This window comes from Myripristis murdjan, chromosome 6 (genome assembly GCF_902150065.1).
Source record: "Myripristis murdjan chromosome 6, fMyrMur1.1, whole genome shotgun sequence".
NCBI classification, from domain to species: domain Eukaryota; kingdom Metazoa; phylum Chordata; class Actinopteri; order Holocentriformes; family Holocentridae; genus Myripristis; species Myripristis murdjan.
In genome coordinates, this window is record NC_043985.1 from 16,977,899 (window position 1) to 16,995,055 (window position 17,157).

At 40.5% G+C, this 17,157-nt stretch overlaps 1 protein-coding gene and 1 pseudogene across 4 annotated transcripts; one reads left to right on the plus strand and one right to left on the minus strand.

Moving 5' to 3' along the window:
- Positions 1–2,868: 2,868 nt before the first annotated feature.
- Positions 2,869–3,965, minus strand: LOC115360543 (UDP-glucuronosyltransferase 2C1-like; annotated as a pseudogene).
- A 2,597-nt stretch (positions 3,966–6,562) lies between these two features.
- On the plus strand, positions 6,563–14,714 carry LOC115360641 (ubiquitin-conjugating enzyme E2 Q2-like). 4 transcript variants are annotated; one of them, XM_030053672.1, is made up of 13 exons: positions 6,563–6,815; positions 8,839–8,943; positions 9,085–9,207; positions 9,296–9,355; positions 9,472–9,615; positions 10,002–10,086; positions 10,234–10,294; positions 10,396–10,486; positions 10,573–10,631; positions 11,471–11,519; positions 11,623–11,718; positions 11,917–11,983; positions 12,083–14,714. In XM_030053672.1, the coding sequence occupies exons 1-13, from the start codon at positions 6,657–6,659 to the stop codon at positions 12,112–12,114; spliced, it is 1,131 nt and encodes a 376-aa protein (XP_029909532.1). In that variant the 5' UTR covers positions 6,563–6,656; the 3' UTR covers positions 12,115–14,714. The 4 variants fall into 4 exon arrangements, with proteins under 4 accessions (XP_029909532.1, XP_029909533.1, XP_029909534.1 ...); XM_030053673.1 differs by having other exon boundaries at positions 9,475–9,615; XM_030053674.1 differs by having other exon boundaries at positions 9,299–9,355.
- The last annotated feature ends 2,443 nt before the right edge of the window (positions 14,715–17,157 follow it).

Below are 17,157 nucleotides of genomic sequence, written 5' to 3' on the forward strand. Positions count from 1 at the left end.
AAATGTGCCCAACTAGCAATTTAAATAAAAATGCAATAATCTCAATGCATTTTTATAATCAAGTTTTAACTGTGAAGGTTTATTTTCAGTCTCAGCATTATTTTTGTGCACCATGCCAGAGCACTCTGCTGCCACCTACTGGACAAATCAGTGAAAGTTGACCTGTGGAAAGCACGGGTGTGCTCCCACTGTGATATAAATTATACTGTCCCATCACCATTGATGCTATAAATATTACATTAAAAATGCTATGACATAGTGGAAGTATAGAGAAAGCTGTAATGACTTATTGTTTTAGGAGGTCCAACTGATCATCCTTTGAAAACAGTCAACAAAAGTTATGATTATTTTCTGCGGGAATACTCAAACTGGTATTCTCAGGGTGACTTATTATACACGAACTGTATAATACTAGGATCTTCTTTCCCTCCACTTTATCTCCCTCCCTCAGCCACCTCTCAGGATGGGTAGATTTCTGTGGACGCCATGCCTGTCATCCCTCGCAAACCAATTGTCTGAGTAAGTGCCGACACAATGGATACGCCTTCCTTTTATGTAAACCAATGGGAACAGAAATGTGGTCCTCTGCCTGCAGGGCAAACCTTCCCACAAAAAGTATTATTCATGCCTCAATGAAGTCTGCATTTTCATAAATGTGCACCTTCTCTCTGACTTTTCATCCGCACTTTTCTCTTTTCATGTTGAATTTAGTATGGAAAGGAGACAACAATGGCTCGCAAGGCTGAAGAGTGAATTTGGAAACAGCCCTCTTGTGTCAAATGTGGCTTTTGGATTCATCCTCATGGGCTTGGAGAAGTTAATGGAGGTGGAGTTTGAGTGTCCTTGCAATCCCAGATGGAATGGTCTGTTTTCGTCTGCATTCTTTGTTATTCCTGCCGTTATGGCTTTTTGGCTGATGCTGATCATACAAGGATGCAGGTATGACAGAGGGTGTCCAAGAACTATGTGTATCTCCAGCTTTGTCCCTCCAATAGTGTGGCTGATCCTGCTGTTTCTCGATGGCCAGTACTTTGCCTGTGCAATGACAGACTGGTGGGGCAGATTTGTCATTGTTGACAAAGCGGCTCCTCAGAAATGGTGCGAGCCAACAAACCACGACTCATTACAAGAACTAATGATTCGCTCTCAGGAATTATTTTTTGAGTCTCAGGTGAGGAAAAAATCTGATGTCTTTGACAAATGTCCTATACAAATTGGTTGATGACATCACAATTTTGATGACGTTTTATTGTGTTGTTTGTCTGTGGTCCGTGGTTTAGGTCATTGGGATTGCTCTGCTCATATTCATCTGTGTGGGACTCATAGTTTATGTGATCAAAGAGAGCTGCCGAGAGGAAGAGCAACCCCAGGAACTCAATAGCACTTACGAGATGACATGAGATGCTGGCCCTCTGCTTTGACTCCTCACTAAATTCAGAGTGGATGCATACGTTTATTACATCTCTAATTCGTCAGAACTGAGGTATGGAGAGGCAGATGTCTCTCTAGTGACATCCCATCTATCCTTGAACTTGAGAATGGACATTTTACTTTGAGAAAGATGTTGTTTGTCTTTGTCGTCTGTAGTTTCTTTGGAGACTGGTCGTTCAAGCTTTAAAAATCTTTTTCAGTCATACTTAAGATTTGTTTTTCTTGGCCAAAAAATAAATCAAATCAAATCAAATAAAGTTCTGTTTGTTTTGTTTGTGTTCTGAAATTGTTTAACGTTCTTTCAACTGTGTTTGGGGGAAAAAAGCAAAGCTAAAGAACTGAAAAGTACAATGCATTTTTATCCTTGTGGTCTTTTCAAATATTTGCACAAAAACATCATAGTTGTTGTACTATAAATGTCAGTCATCATTTTTACATATACCCATATTTAAGCATTAAATGGGAAGATAGAAATGATTGTGTGTTTTTTATCATATTATGCTGCTTTTCACCACAAAGTAGGTAGGAACCATTCTCTGGACAACCACATGTCCGATTTCAAGCAAAGGCTCTAAACATAGAGTGGTTGAGGTAATGCTTTTTTAAACAATCATTTAAAAAAAAAAAAAAAAGACAGAACTGACAAGAAGTCACTTGAATGCTTTGGGAATACATATAGCACATGTGTATCATGCATCTCATTTTTTGTTGCCAAAAATGCACGGCTCCATTTTCAGATCCGGATTAATGCTGTAATTATTATTTTTCTGTCACAAGATACCTGTCTATTATGATCAGGACTGATATTCAAGCTTCTTCTGATTTTTTGCTGTCACTAAGTATGCAATGTGCTGATTTATTCATTGTCTGTTCAGTGTAGATGTCATGTGGTCATGGAAGCAGAAAGGGAGCGCGTTGAGATGTGAAGGCTCAGCACATCTTTTCCCACACATCCTGCATGACACAAATATGGTGCTGTAATTGTGCGTAAGGGATGTTGCTGATACACAAAGTATTACGAGTTACACTTATATTTGTATTTCATGGTATGCAACACTTGGTGTTGGCAAAAACCACAAATCATAAAATCACAGCATGGTGACAATTCATGGTGTATGTGTGTGTGTGTGTGTGTGTGTGTGTGTGGTGTGTGGTTTCGCACAAAGTAAAGCTAATTTATTCAGTGGAATGCAAATTCTCTGACTATAGCTCTTCAAAAGCCATAAAATGTTACACCTTCCCAACACCTTGAGAGAATTAGCTCACTGACTTTAACAATTAACAGCTAATTGAAGTTATTATGTGTCAAAGGAGTAGTTATAGGGTGCTTGTAGACGGCAATCACTGAATCGATCACTCATTTGCAATCAAATTGTAATCTTAATCATGGTCAAAAAAATTATAATGCCCCTGTTCATATTTTCATACTATTGTTCATCAAGCATCAGCAATGTCCACTATTGTTGTTCCTCCAGTGGCTCTTATTTTGGAGAGGTTTATCCCCTTGAGCAAAAACTAAGGGAAGTCCAGCTATAGGAACCTATGGTAAATTGCCTCGTGAACTTCAGAGGTGCCTCCATGGGCAATAAAGACTGCGTCTTGTGTAGGGTGGCTGGCTTTGTCCAGTGTATGCCAACATAACTTTCTGAGCCAGCTGAGGAAAAGCTGCAGCAATCTCATGAGAGAGTTCCTTAGGAAACTTCACCACTAAAGTTCCAAAGATAATTATAATGATCGAATGCTCTCCAGAGCCCTAGACAAAGTCCTCCAGGTCCTGAGATTCAGTTATGTAGGCTATATTTGGTATTGTAGGATGAGGAAATTCAAAGATGAAATCACTTCTTATAAGCCAAATATCAGCTTCCTGGAAAAATGTTGTGCAATCTACATCAGTGCCAAAGTAATGCCTAACTAGTCATTTGTAATGACATTCAGCCATCAGTGCTTTTGCATATATTGCAAAAATTTTTTAAATGTAAGCCATAACATTTCTAACCCTTTCAGGTAAACTCATCTTATCTGTCAACAGTGTTCCAGCAAATGGCACATAGGACAGAGGTGAGGGGCAATGACCGAATGAGCCTCACCTAGAATTGTCCATCTGACACTGAGAGCAAATACAACCTGGAGACGACATGTCAGCACAGCAGGGTCAGTCAGAACCAAGCCAAAATTAGCATTGTGGAGAGACGGCATTAAGTTCTTATCTTCAAGCAGCTGAACAATGAATTCAGTAATTCTCTTGTGTAACTGAGATATGTGTTCCAAGATCTCCTACTCCATTTGGATAAGAAGCCAAAAATGTTTACTCTGAGTTTTCATTTCCAGATCTTAAGACACTTCCTGGAATCGCAACCTTATAGTGATGGAGGGGTTTGTGTGCCCCTGTGATCCTGGGAGTTGTGCTGTCTGGAGCATGTAGCTTCTGGTAGGGTTACCCAAGGCAAAGAGGTCTCAGGTGATGGACCAGACACAGAGCGATTCAGAGGTCCCTGTGGAATGTCCATAACAATCAACAGGCAAAAAACTGGCATGGTGCCAGGATTGGATGAGAGCCACCCTGACATGCTGAAAGCCGTCTCCTCCTGCTTTTCCTGTCTCTCTCTACTGCAACTATCAAATAAAGCAGAAATGGCACAAAAATTACCTTTAACTTTTTTACTTTTTTTTTTTTTTTTTTTTTTTTTGAATCAGTGCTGCACAGAGGTCGAAGTTTTTTGGGGGACATGTTCCCAATTCAATGTGAGGGTCTAAGGACAGAGAATTGCTGTGAAACCCTAAGGCAAACTTCTAATTTGTGATATTGGTCTTTACAAATGAAGTTGATTTGACTTGACTTCTTTTCAATGTGCAGTCAGGGGGTGGAGGGTGTCCTGTACAGTGACCTCAGAATTGTGTCTCTGCTTTTTGCAGATGATGAGGTTCTGTAGGCCTCATCAACCTGTGACCTCCAGCATGCATCACGCATTGGGGCAGTTTGCAGCTGAGTATGAAGTGGTCAGGATGAAGATTAAGCATCTCCAAGTCCAAGGCCATGGTTCTCTGATGGAAAAAGGTGGTTTGCCCCCTTTGAGCTGGGAGTAGGTTTCTGCCTCAAGTGGGGGAGGTCAGGTATCTCAGGGTCTTGTTCATGACAGGCGGATTGGGACAGTGGCTGCAGTCATGCAGTCGTTGTACTGGACCATTGTGGTGAAGAGGGAGGTGAGCCAGAAGGCAAAGTTCTCAATTTACCAGTTGATCTTTGTTCCAACCCTCACCCATGATGGTCACGAACTCTGGCTTGTGACCAAATGAATGAGAGTGTGGATACAAGCAGCAAAAATTAGTTTCCTCCGCTGGATGGCTGGGCACATCCTGAGGGATACGGTCAAGAGCTCAGTCCAGTCCCGGATAAGCCGCAGAAAATAGACAAATGGATGGATGTTTCACAGGCCTCCTCAAATCTACCTGTGCTAGGAACTGTGACAGAGGTGTAGCTAGGAGATACTTCTTCGATGTACCAGCTATCAGGTGCCCAAACAACAGTGATATCATGGCCTTTGAAATGCAACTCCTCAATAAGTATTTTCAGGTTTACCCAATGGGAGCCATCCAGAGGGAAGAGCACCAGATAGCGTGAACACCAGTAGGGCAAAGGTGATCATAGATCATGGAGGCACCTTCATGCTGAACCCCCTGACAGACCTTGAAAATATACCTACCAAGCACACGGCACAATACGCCAGTCCCTATTAAAGGCCAGGTTACATCAAACATTCAAATTAAAACTAAATACTGTTGAGGTGCTTGTTAGGCTGTTTAACTCACCATCTGTTGACAAACTATGGAGCAAGAGCGAGCATCTCCTGCCAAGGTAAAGCACCCTCTCTGAGCAACAGTTGTGGGTTTTCCCGTCACATCAAACACACTGCCCTGGGACAGATTCAGCTCATCGGCTAATGTACCTCTATGGTTCAGAGCATTGAAATTGAATTGGATTCTCAATTTGAATCCCATCAGGCTCTGATTATGTAATTATTCCAAGTTACAACAAGTATGAAGGTCAGAGTTTGTGCTGTGGTGTAGGCCGCAGGAGTATGGTCTTACTTAGTTACTTCCACCCATGTCCACACCATGATACAATTATGAGACCTGCATGCAAAAGTGTGCTCTTGTGAGATGTTTTCACCAGAGGCAAAGATTTTGCAAAAACTTAAATATTTTGGTGTCATCAAACCTTGACACCCAAATCGATATGCAGGTAAAGAAATCCACCTCTGAAGTGTCACCTACAAGATAATTAATTCTGTGCGCTGCTGGTGACAGACAGGTGTACAAAGGAGAGGCAAAACTGTTCCCATGAACTGTGACAAAGAAGCATGTCCTAACATGTCGTGGTTGGTTAATACGTAGTTACGGTGTGAGGTGTAATAAGGTGTGCTCACCACTGCTGCTGTACACCTGTTTATGAGGAAATGTATGCACACTGGACAGTGCACGTGAGGCTCAGGGAGGATTATTTAATTGAGAAGCAAGTATAGCCAACACCTAGGGGATGTTTTAAACAGGTTGATAAGGCTCCATGCAGGGTATGGAAGGCCAAATGTAATAGCATGTACACCTGTGTGTACATATAGTGGGCTATGGGGTATGGACTATGAGCTATGAGCTATGGTTCTGAGCTGTAGACTATGAGCTGTGAACCACAGACTGGAGCACAGTTGAGACAGCTCTTGCATGGAGAGGTGCCACTAGGCCCCCATCTGCTGGATGTTCATGAGAAGTCATGGAAGGATGTATGGGTCATGTTAATGTCCATTTTATTTTGAAAATAAAATGAACATCTTTGTATATCACAAGTTTAAAAAAAAAGGGCCTAAATTTAATAATAAAAAACAGAAAACCAATAACAGCAAAAAATGAGGGAAATGAAAAGATGGAACACACAAGATAGAAAAGTGATGAAAATTTTATGTTTATTTATTTTTATTTTTTTTTCCCACATTTTTTGCTGTTCCAGTTTTCATGCCCTCTTTCATGTAATGCTAAGAATAAGGATGCATGCATTAGTGTTCGCTGTGGTGGTAACCATGGTATTATTAGATACTACAGACACAGTAAAACCAACCCTCCAGCCCTTTGTTGTTGCTCTCACGCTAACGTGCGAGATCCATAGACCCAACTGCGCGGTCGCATTCCGCCCCAACTTCCCCTCTCCCAGCGGCCTGGTTTGAGATGAGTGGAAGATGTCGGTTTCGGGGCTGAAGGCCGAATTGAAGTTTTTGGAGTCAATTTTTGACCCAAACCACGAACGATTCAGAATAATAGACTGGAAACCCGATGAGCTTAGCTGCCAATTCAATGTAACAGGAGAAAAGCTGCTGATCATTCACTGCAACATCACGGTAAGGATAGGCCAGCTTCGCTCACAAGCTAACGTCAGACACAGACTATTCACTGAAACAAAAACATTACGCGGAAGGTTCCATGTTTACAAAATTAACTGAATAAAGTGTGTTCAGATTTCTCCCTCTAGTCTGTTGCCACTAACATCCACGTAACAAAAGCTAATTCTAAATCACAATATAACCCCATTGTGAAGTTCGCCTTCGGAAACTGTACACTAAAACATCGAAATATTGTCAGCAGTCGCATTTTAACGTAGCAGTATTAGCCCTCGCTAGCTAACGTTACCTGAAAGTAAGGCTAGCTTGTCTCGTTAGCCAAAATATCTGCGTTACCATTGCAGTGCCACTATAACGCAAGCTTACGGCAGCTAACTTTCTCACTAGGGTACTTAGTTAAACTACATCTCCTCGTATGTCGTTTGACTTCCCGTGAAACTTTCGGCTGTACCGAGTGCATTTTTTAAAACATACAACAAAGACCGCGTTCAAGTCGTTTGTCTGGACAAACGTTAAAATAACCCATTCACGTCTCTACATTAGAGAGCGAGAGTTTAAAGGAATGTTATCCCCCTGATGTAGTTTTTCTTTCAGGAAATAGACAGATCCCCGACCAAGCTCGCTGGTACACTAGGTAGTGGAGCTCCCTTTATCGCAACTCCAAAGCCTATTGTAAGCAGTATAACCGAGCTAACTATTATATAAATAAAACTGGATTCTCTTGGATTTGGGATTAAGTTAGCTCGTTTGTCAACCAGCCATTGTAAGACACCCATCACTATGATTTCCATTAATATTTTCTCTAGATAACGTTAGTCGGGCCTGGCGTTTTAAATGTATTTGGAGTGGATTCATGCGCACACATGACCAGAGATTTAGATAAATTTGCAAACGCAAAGCGAAAGAAAAATGCTAATATTAGCCAGATATCGCTTATCAGCACGGAGCACAGGCAGCGTCGTTAACAAGTGAATATGTGTCTCGTCATGACATGCTGGTTACGTTATCATTATAATTATTATTAGTTGTAGTATTCGTGTTGAAACGGCGACATGGCACACATTTTTCATTTTCCCTTCATGACGTTAATCTCTCCATCAAGTTTAATAGGAAAACAGTTAAATTATTGGCTAAAATAATTTCCTAGACCCATTATAAGTGTGTGAGTACTATATTATGTTGGAATTGGAAATTATTTTTGTTCCAATCCCAACAAACCATAATATATAACATTTCACAGTTGTCCTCTCTGAGTAAAAATGAGAAATAAGAGGGTGTCCCACTTCATAAAGTGTTCTTGCAAATATGAAAAGGTTGTATGGCTTTATTTTCCAGGGTGAGCTGTATATGTGGCTGTTTTTGTTTTTTTGTTTTGTTATTTTTTACAGAGGCGTGTAAAATTATGGATGTAAACAGATATTTTATGAGTACAAAAAATCATTCTTGCTGTGTCACTGGAGCAGCCTCAGGTTCTTCTACATATTTGATGACATTGCGGAGTAGAAATTGTGTTTAGTCCCTCTGTCCCTTTACAGCTGATCAAAGGCCCAGTTAGTTAAAACGCCTGAAAATGGTAAGAGTTACGACAGTCTGCTGCCTGCGTGTTTGCTAAAATGTTGACTTCAGTACCTTTTATTATTTTCACGTGTTCCCCTATGCCACATTGCTTTATATTGAACGGTGTTGCTAGCATAGAGTGATGAACTGGATTATCAGTGGGTCCATTGGAGCATTCAGCCACTTGTTTACCAGCACCTGTAATTCTCCAGCTGGTTAAGCAAGTCTGTAAGTGAGCAGAGGTGTTTGGTTTGATTTGTTTTTATCATTTATGGCTTAGTAGTAGGCTTTAACATGTTCACACATGGAATAATCTGCCCTCGGCTAGACGAAAAGCATTTTTTATTTCTTTAATGAACTAGTATTCTCTGTTAAATATTTTAATGTAGTCTATATGCCATGTAGCCATCTGCTTGGCAAGTCGATTTGGCTAAATTTCCATGTACATTTGTGCCCTCTGTTGCAGGAATCGTACCCCTCAACACCCCCAATATGGTTTGTTGACTCTGATGACCCCAGTCTGGCTGAAGTGTTGGAGCGGTTAGACGATGTGAGAAAAGGCAGCACATTGGTAAGTCGGCCCGTGTGGGTTATTCAGCTTATCAGAGGCTTGTGTTAGAATACCTGCGGTTGTACAAGTTTAATGCTACATCAGAACAAGCTTCATGGTTTGAATTTCATTGTTGACGTTTGTTTTCCGCTGAATCCACAGCTTCTTCAGCAGCTAAAGCGTCTCATTTGTGATCTCTGTCGGCTCTACAACTTGCCCCAACATCCAGATGTAGAAATGCTCGACCAGCCTCTTCCTGCTGGGCCAATTACCCAAGAGCGAAAGGTAAGTGCTGTAACAAGCATTACATTCCACATCTTTTCATAACATTAAAAAAAATCTGGCTTGTCAACTTACAATGTGTCACACACAGCAGCATGGGCCAGCAGATGAGGTGACATCTGAGGAGGAAGAGGAAGAAGAAATGGGAGAGGTGCTTATGTATATTCTTGACTATTTTTGTGCATTGGTAGTGTTGATAGCTCATTGTCTCCAGTGAGCATGTAATGTGGTGTTGTGTGTCTCAACATGCTTGATGCGCTGTGGCAGCAGGACATTGAAGACCTGGACCATTATGAAATGAAAGAGGAGGAACCGGCAGATGGGAAAAAATCAGAAGATGACGGGATAGAAAAAGAAAATCTGGCCATCTTGGAGAAGATCCGCAAAAACCAGAGACAGGATCACTTGAATGTAAGTGCTCATTCAGAGGCACTGTTTTGTTGTTGACTTTGGATGGCTGCTAGAACCAAGGCTGAACAATTAATTGAAATTCTATCAATATGGCCAAATTGCAGGAGCTGCAATCTTTGTTAAAGCTAAAATGGCACAAAACGGCAGCAAAAATCACATCATCATCATTTCAATTTTGTTTTCGAAAAGTGTAAGTGAAAATTGCAATGCAAAAATAGCATTCCCACTGAAATTGTGAATAATATCGCAATCCTAGTATCTGTCAAAACAATTGCAGTATGTGTTTTTTTTAACCATATTCTTCAGCCCCAGTAACAAGACTCTTCTAATGTGTACAGTGTCTAGGTGTGTGTCCTCCTGACCTGTCTGTGTAATCTGTGTTGTAGGGTGCAGTGTCTGGCTCAGTGCAAGCCTCAGACCGCCTAATGAAGGAACTCAGGGAGATCTACAGATCACAGAGTTACAAGACAGGTGAGTGCTAGGACAGATTCTCTTGTTAAAATAGAGTGTCCATATAAGAACTTTCCTCCAGGAGTTATTGCTGCATTTTCAGTTTGTCTGTCTGTTTGTGTTGACAATCTCAGTCTGAAGTAGTGCCATTTGTTTATCATTTCACAGGTATTTATTCAGTGGAACTAGTCAATGACAGCCTTTATGAATGGCATGTCAAAATAAGGACGTAAGTTATTCTCACTTTTATTCAATTGTTTTGATATTTTCCATCCTTGCCTGATATCCTACAGTGAGATTTGACATGATTTGGTTCCTTGTTTGTTGCAGGGTAGACCCAGATAGTCCATTACATAGTGACTTGCAGGTCTTAAAGGAAAAGGAAGGGGTGGACTATATTCTGCTCAATTTCTCTTATAAAGTGAGTTTGAAAGTGATCAAATTTTTAGAGTATTTTTGGGAAAATGTTTTTCTCAAGACTGAAGATTTCCCTTTTTTATATGACAGGATAATTTTCCTTTTGACCCACCTTTTGTACGGGTTGTTTCACCTGTGCTCTCCGGAGGGTGAGTGTGTAGTGATTCTCCCCTGCCCAGTTTACCTTTGCATTCCTCTCAAGAAAGTATTCACTCCCTGTAACTTGGTTCATATATGTTGTGCCAAACAAATTTTGAGATGCATTTTGGGTTTTCAGGTGAGAGATTTCAGATTGTATTACTCACTCCTTGCTTTTGCAAGAATCAATTGTCTGAAGGGACTAGCATTGGCTCCAGTGTCACAACATTGACTCCATACAAAGTGTCTTCAAACTGTGCCTTGCTGTTAGGTTAACATCAGATCCAGTGAGGAATCTCTACAGGCTTTTAGATGCAGGGTGGTCTCCATTTCATGTTGTTGTTGTGTAGCACAGGGCCTATGGTGAACTTATGGCTGGCTAGAAATTATCGTTCCTGAATCCTGAAAAGTAAATAAAAGTGTCAACTGTACAGCGTTATGACGTTATGATCAGATGTGTGAATGTTCTTCATCTAGGCTCCGTTGTCAACCACGTTTCACACAGTGTTTTAATACTGTGCCAAAATGACATCTTACACCTAAATCCTGTTGAGATTCTTTCAAGGGTTGTGATGTTGAAAAAAAAAAGGCATAAACAAATTTACTTGGAAGTCACTGTCTGTTCTTGTTGCATCCAAACGTTACATTCACAACATTTTCTGGAATATAATTTTCACTTTGAAAGAATGGAAAGCTTACAGCATTAAAATACCAAATAAGTACATTGTGAAATCACACTGAAGCACAACACATTTGCAAAAAGCCAGGTGAATACTTTCTTGAACAAATGTGCGTATAAGCTTTAAAATATGACGTGTTCATCCCTAACATTTGACCTTTTTTCCTCCAGTTACGTTCTAGGAGGAGGGGCCTTGTGCATGGAGCTTCTCACAAAACAGGTATGAAAATGAGTTTGATACCATTGACAGTCTGCTTTTCTTTGACTCTAATGGCTGAAGAAACGGTGTTATGGTGTTGTTTTTTTAATGTGTGTTTTGTCAGGGCTGGAGCAGTGCCTATTCCATAGAATCTGTTATTATGCAGATAAATGCTACCCTTGTCAAAGGAAAAGCCAGGGTGCAGTTTGGAGCCAATAAGGTAACCATTTGTCATCGTGCATTATATAACACATTATGTTACAGTAGAAAAATAGAGTGAAGGGAGGGAAAAAAATGTCTGAGCTGAATCACGCTGGAAATTTTATTTTTATTTTGTCAGAAATGCTTTCCTAATTTTTGTGTGGGTCTTTTCTCTCAATAAGCAACACATCTAACCACATATAATTTGTCCTGTCAGAACCAGTACAATCTTGCCAGAGCACAACAGTCATACAAATCCCTTGTGCAGATTCATGAAAAGAATGGTAAGTAATTATTTCTTAACACTTGTGGCTCATTCGATGCACTACTACAGTGTTATAGATAAATTAGCATATGAGGTCTCTCTCTTTTTGTCGTTACAGGCTGGTACACACCTCCAAAAGAGGATGGATAACGAGCTACTACCACTATGCACTGGGAACATATGTCTTTGGGTCAAAATATCTTGTTTTCTTTGGAATATTTCCCCCCCTCTGACTTGTTGGGAATATATCATCTTTCTCGTGGAAACCAGCTGGCAAAATTCTTCCATCTCGTTGGCTCGACAGACAAGTATTCCTTCGCTCCACCGTGGGCAAGACTTCACTCTGGTATCACCTCTCCCCTCAGTGTTTTGCTGAGGAGAATGATGTGATGGTATCAGTAGTCCTATTTCTCTTTAAATATGCTCATTTGTCTTTTCCTCCCTTTAAATGTGGGGAATTTTTTTTTCTATTCCCCTTTAGCTGCTTTGACAAAGCGGGCTTGATAAACAATCAGTTCTCCCTTTTAAATGGGAATTTTAAAAGAAGATGGATACTGAAGCTCTTGAAGTGGCACCTCACCACAACTGTTTTTATAGGCAGTGCCCCCCCCCCCCCCCCCCCCCCCCCCCTCCCCTTTTTGAAAATTTACAGGTACACAATGCAGATATTGTTAATGAAAATATTATTCAGCAAAATATGTTAGTGGATTGTTGAACTTCCCAGACAATAAATGAGCCAGTTCCATACTTGGAAGCGTGTCTTTAAAGTGAGATAGCTTACAGCTCAGCATCTTCTAGCTCCTAGTTTTAACGTAAAACAGCAAGTATTATTGGGCTAAGCAAAATTAAAATGTTATAATGGTGTTGAACTGAGATTAATGGTAAATGGTCAACTAAGGGCCAGTGGATGTCCCAGAATACAGTCAGTATAGCTCAATGTGAGGGCATGGAAAAGCTTTCATGGGAAAAGGAAAACATCCATAGTATGGAATCTGGTCTGGAGGATCTGGAAGACAAACGTTAAAGCAGATGAAGTCTTTTGCCTTATTTCTATAAACACACAGGCCCAGAAAGTGCTCAGTTTGGCTATGGGTCTTTCTACTGATTACAGCTACAGAGAAGGATGGTTAGTTTGATGATGAGAATGAGGCCGTGGATGTGCACCAAGTTGTTAACAGCTTGCACAAGGGCCTGTTGAGGACCACTGTTTCTGGATACTGCGTAGATTTGATGACAAAGTCACTCTGTTAAACAGAGCCATGATAGGATGGGCTTTTAAAAAGGAAATAAATGTTTAAGATGTGTGATTTTAATTGTACCCATTCCTGCAGCAAATTTTAACTATAGTTTCTCAATATATATTGATTGTACTGCTTCAACCCTGCCCAGTTTACATTTGAAACTACCTTGTCACATAACATTACATGCAATGGGTTCATCCCGTACCATGTAGCTCCTCGCATTACTCTGCTGTCTCCTGGAGTGTGGAACCTTTTCAGTTAGGAGCTATAAGGACATCATTTGTCAGGGCTTTGTTTGCTACCATAATATACCAAGGATGTGTATAGGTGTCGGTGTGTAATAACAACTAGGCTAATCTGAATGCCCATATTAAACTGTTTGACCACGCGATACAGTACAAGATCAGCACTATTGTTTCCCCAGACCACAGGACGAGCACTGTATCAGCCTATTGGATCTTTTGCAGTTTTAATCTGAACACTGTCTGCAAAAGTACGTTTGAATGACAACTCAGGTAACAAACAAATACTTAAGTGGGGAGTATGTACATGAAAATGTTCAGTTATAGTTTATTTTATTGATGAATTAATGCTCTGTACCTCTGAAGTTTAGACTTATCCACTCACTGAGCTGGTTGTTGTCAAAAAACAAACAAAAAACATCTCTAATGAGCTTTACCTTGTTATGGGTTACATTCTGACTGAGGTTTCTAACAAACGTCATGCAGTGAGAGGGAGGGCGTTTACTTACAGACCATCAGTTTCTGTTGAAAGATCACATTTAGCAAGACTGCGGCTCCATGAGATGGCTCATCAGTACCCGCTGTAGTATTTTGTCTTTATTCTCCCTAATACTGAAGTACGTTTGTTTTTCAGAGTGTGGGTTGTCTTTAGTTTGTCCTGATTCTGAACATATTTGCTCAGATGATGAGATTGTTGCTGTAGATATCCGCACAGTAATGAATAAGTTGTAAGGTAAATATTTTCAAATCAGGATAAATCTGTTTCACTGCATCATGTTCTTACATGTTTGAAATATCTAGGGTGCAGACAGGACATAGTTATTGGGTATCATAAATAGGAATTATCCTCACGTCCACAGGGGCTACATTGTCCAGTACGGCACAGAAAAGATGGAAGGTTAACTTGTGCGTCCCTTAAGGTTTATGCATAAAACCTCTTACACACCTGTGTTATTGCCTCCTTGCAAATGCCAAATGTCTGGTCAGAGGGGACATTAAGAGATCATTCAAGTTTGATAGTAATGCCGTGGTGAATAGATTTGCACGCTTCTCTTTAACTGGACAGTATATTGAAAAGGTTCATCTATCTCAATTGTGAATTCATTTTCTGGCACCAACAAATGGTTGACAGATTATCAAGTCTGGCACTGTTGGCATGCTTTTTTTTTTTTGTTTTTGTTTTTAATTTTCCATTTAAAGAAATTTTGACCATGTACAGTAATTTGTAAACTTGCATCAAGTTTATGAATAAAGAATTTTACGATTATTGCTGTTTTACCAAGTTAACTTTATTTTTTGAGGATAGCAGAATGGCTCAGAATCAGTGGGGATACTACATAGAGGTTTTTAGTTGTAAAACAAAGCAGATGGGTACAAATTCTGGTTATATTGATATCTTGGTTTGACAATGTCTTTTATTAACTATAGTAGATACTTAAAATTTCTGTAAAACCTGCATTATTTTATCGATTAGTTCACTTATGTTTTTGTATATGAAAAATTTGTTAAACAGGAGTATTGTATCCCAAAGTTTCATTTATCATTAATTGGGCAAAGTGGGTTGTTGTGCCACATGAGCTTGCAAACCCACCTAAAATAATTTAATTCTTATTATGGGTTTCAGTGGTGTCTTGTAATTTCTGGCTTGAAAACAGTCCAATTTAAAGACACTGAAACTTAGCCATTGATAACTTGGGCCTAAAAATAATAATATTGGCCTTCAAAAATACATTGATGTAACTCTGGTCTGCATATGCGTGGCTGCATGATACTGAAAGAACGACTCCTGACTTTGTTTAATGTTCCTCATGACTTGCCAGTTTGATTTCAAGGCAGGTTTACAGTAATTAAAAAAAAAAAAAGATTGTTGTTGATTTCTGCAGCTAAGGAGCCGTTAACTGCATAAGTAATGAAACGTAATGTAAAACATAATGAAAAATATCAACCAGGTTTTGGTCCTGTCCCAACAGAAGTTTTGAAGGCCTGAACATGGCCTGTAGCTCACCTAGTAGTGCTTCCAGGTGTAATTTGACATGAAACAACAGCCGTAGTGATGACCTTTGACCTCTTAATTATGTAAGGTAGTTACTGCAGTAGGCAGGTTGGCTCCAAATAGTGCCTCATTAATGCATTCAAGTAGTGTTTGATGCTATATGCTAGATACACTATATTACCAAAAGTATTCGCTCACCTGCCTTTACTCATACTATGAACTGAAGTGCCATCCCATTCCTAACCCATAGAGTTCAATATGATGTCGGTCCACCTTTTGCAGCTATTACAGCTTCAACTCTTCTGGGAAGACTGTCCACAAGGTTGAGGAGAGTGTTTATAGGAATTTTTGACCATTCTTCCAAAAGCGCATTGGTGAGGTCACACACTGATGTTGGTCGAGAAGGCCTGGCTCTCAGTCTCCGCTCTAATTCATCCCAAAGGTGTTCTATCGGGTTCAGGTCAGGACTCTGTGCAGGCCAGTCAAGTTCATCCACACCAGACTCTGTCATCCATGTCTTTATGGACCTTGCTTTGTGCACTGGTGCACAGTCATGTTGGAAGAGGAAGGGGCCCGCTCCAAACTGTTCCCACAAGGTTGGGAGCATGGAATTGTCCAAAATGTTTTGGTATCCTAAAGCATTCAAAGTTCCTTTCACTGGAACTAAGGGGCCAAGCCCAGCTCCTGAAAAACAACCCCACACCATAATTCCTCCACCACCAAATTTCACAGTCGGCACAATGCAGTCTGAAATGTACCGTTCTCCTGGCAACCTCCAAACCCAGACTCGTCCATCAGATTGCCAGATGGAAAAGCGTGATTCATCACTCCAGAGAACGCGTCTCCACTGCTCTAGAGGCCAGTGGCGGCGTGCTTTACACCATTGCATCCGACGCTTTGCATTGCACTTGGTGATGTGTGGCTTGGCTGCAGCTGCTCGGCCATGGAAACCCATTCCATGAAGCTCTCTGCGTACTGTACTAGGGCTAATCTGAAGGTCACATGAAGTTTGTAGCTCTGTAGCAATTGACTGTGCAGAAAGTCGGCGACCTCTTTGCACTATGCGCTTCAGCATCCGCTGACCCCTCTCCGTCACTTTACGTGGCCTACCACTTCGTGGCTGAGTTGCTGTTGTTCCCAAACGCTTCTATTTTGTTATAATAGAGCTGACAGTTGACTGTGGAATATTTAGGAGCGAGGAAATTTCACAACTGGATTTGTTGCACAGGTGGCATCCTATGACAGTTCCACGCTGGAATTCACTGAGCTCCTGAGAGCGGCCCATTCTTTCACAAATGTCTTGTTTCACAGTCTGCATGCCTGAGTGCTTGATTTTATACACCTGTGGCCAGGCCAAGTGATTAGGACACCTGATTCTGATCATTTGAATGGGTGAGCGAATACTTTTGGTAATATAGTGTATGTTATGAGGATTATTTTTTTAATGGCCTATCAGTGATGAGTGGAAAATAAATCAAGTATACTGGGGAGCTGACTGCACCATAAAAGCTGTCCAGTCAGATAATAATAACATGTGAAGTGCACTGGTTTACACTGCACATGCATAGAAGATCTGTTTTATGATGGTAATGAATGACCACTGAACATTAAAAATAGCTTCATCTATATACCATTCATGAAACATGTTGAACTCGACCAGAGAGATCTCAAAGGTTTCCGGATAACAGCACATAATATTTAGTGGAGGTGAATCACA

Excerpts from the sequence above, each read along its gene's own strand:
- LOC115360641 (XM_030053672.1), top strand. The coding sequence starts at position 6,657 with ATGTCGGTTTCGGGGCTGAAGGCCGAATTGAAGTTTTTGGAGTCAATT. Across the intron at positions 10,087-10,233 it reads ATCACAGAGTTACAAGACAG|GTATTTATTCAGTGGAACTA; the intron begins GTGAGTGCTAGG and ends ATCATTTCACAG. Across the intron at positions 11,520-11,622 it reads TGGAGCTTCTCACAAAACAG|GGCTGGAGCAGTGCCTATTC; the intron begins GTATGAAAATGA and ends GTGTTTTGTCAG.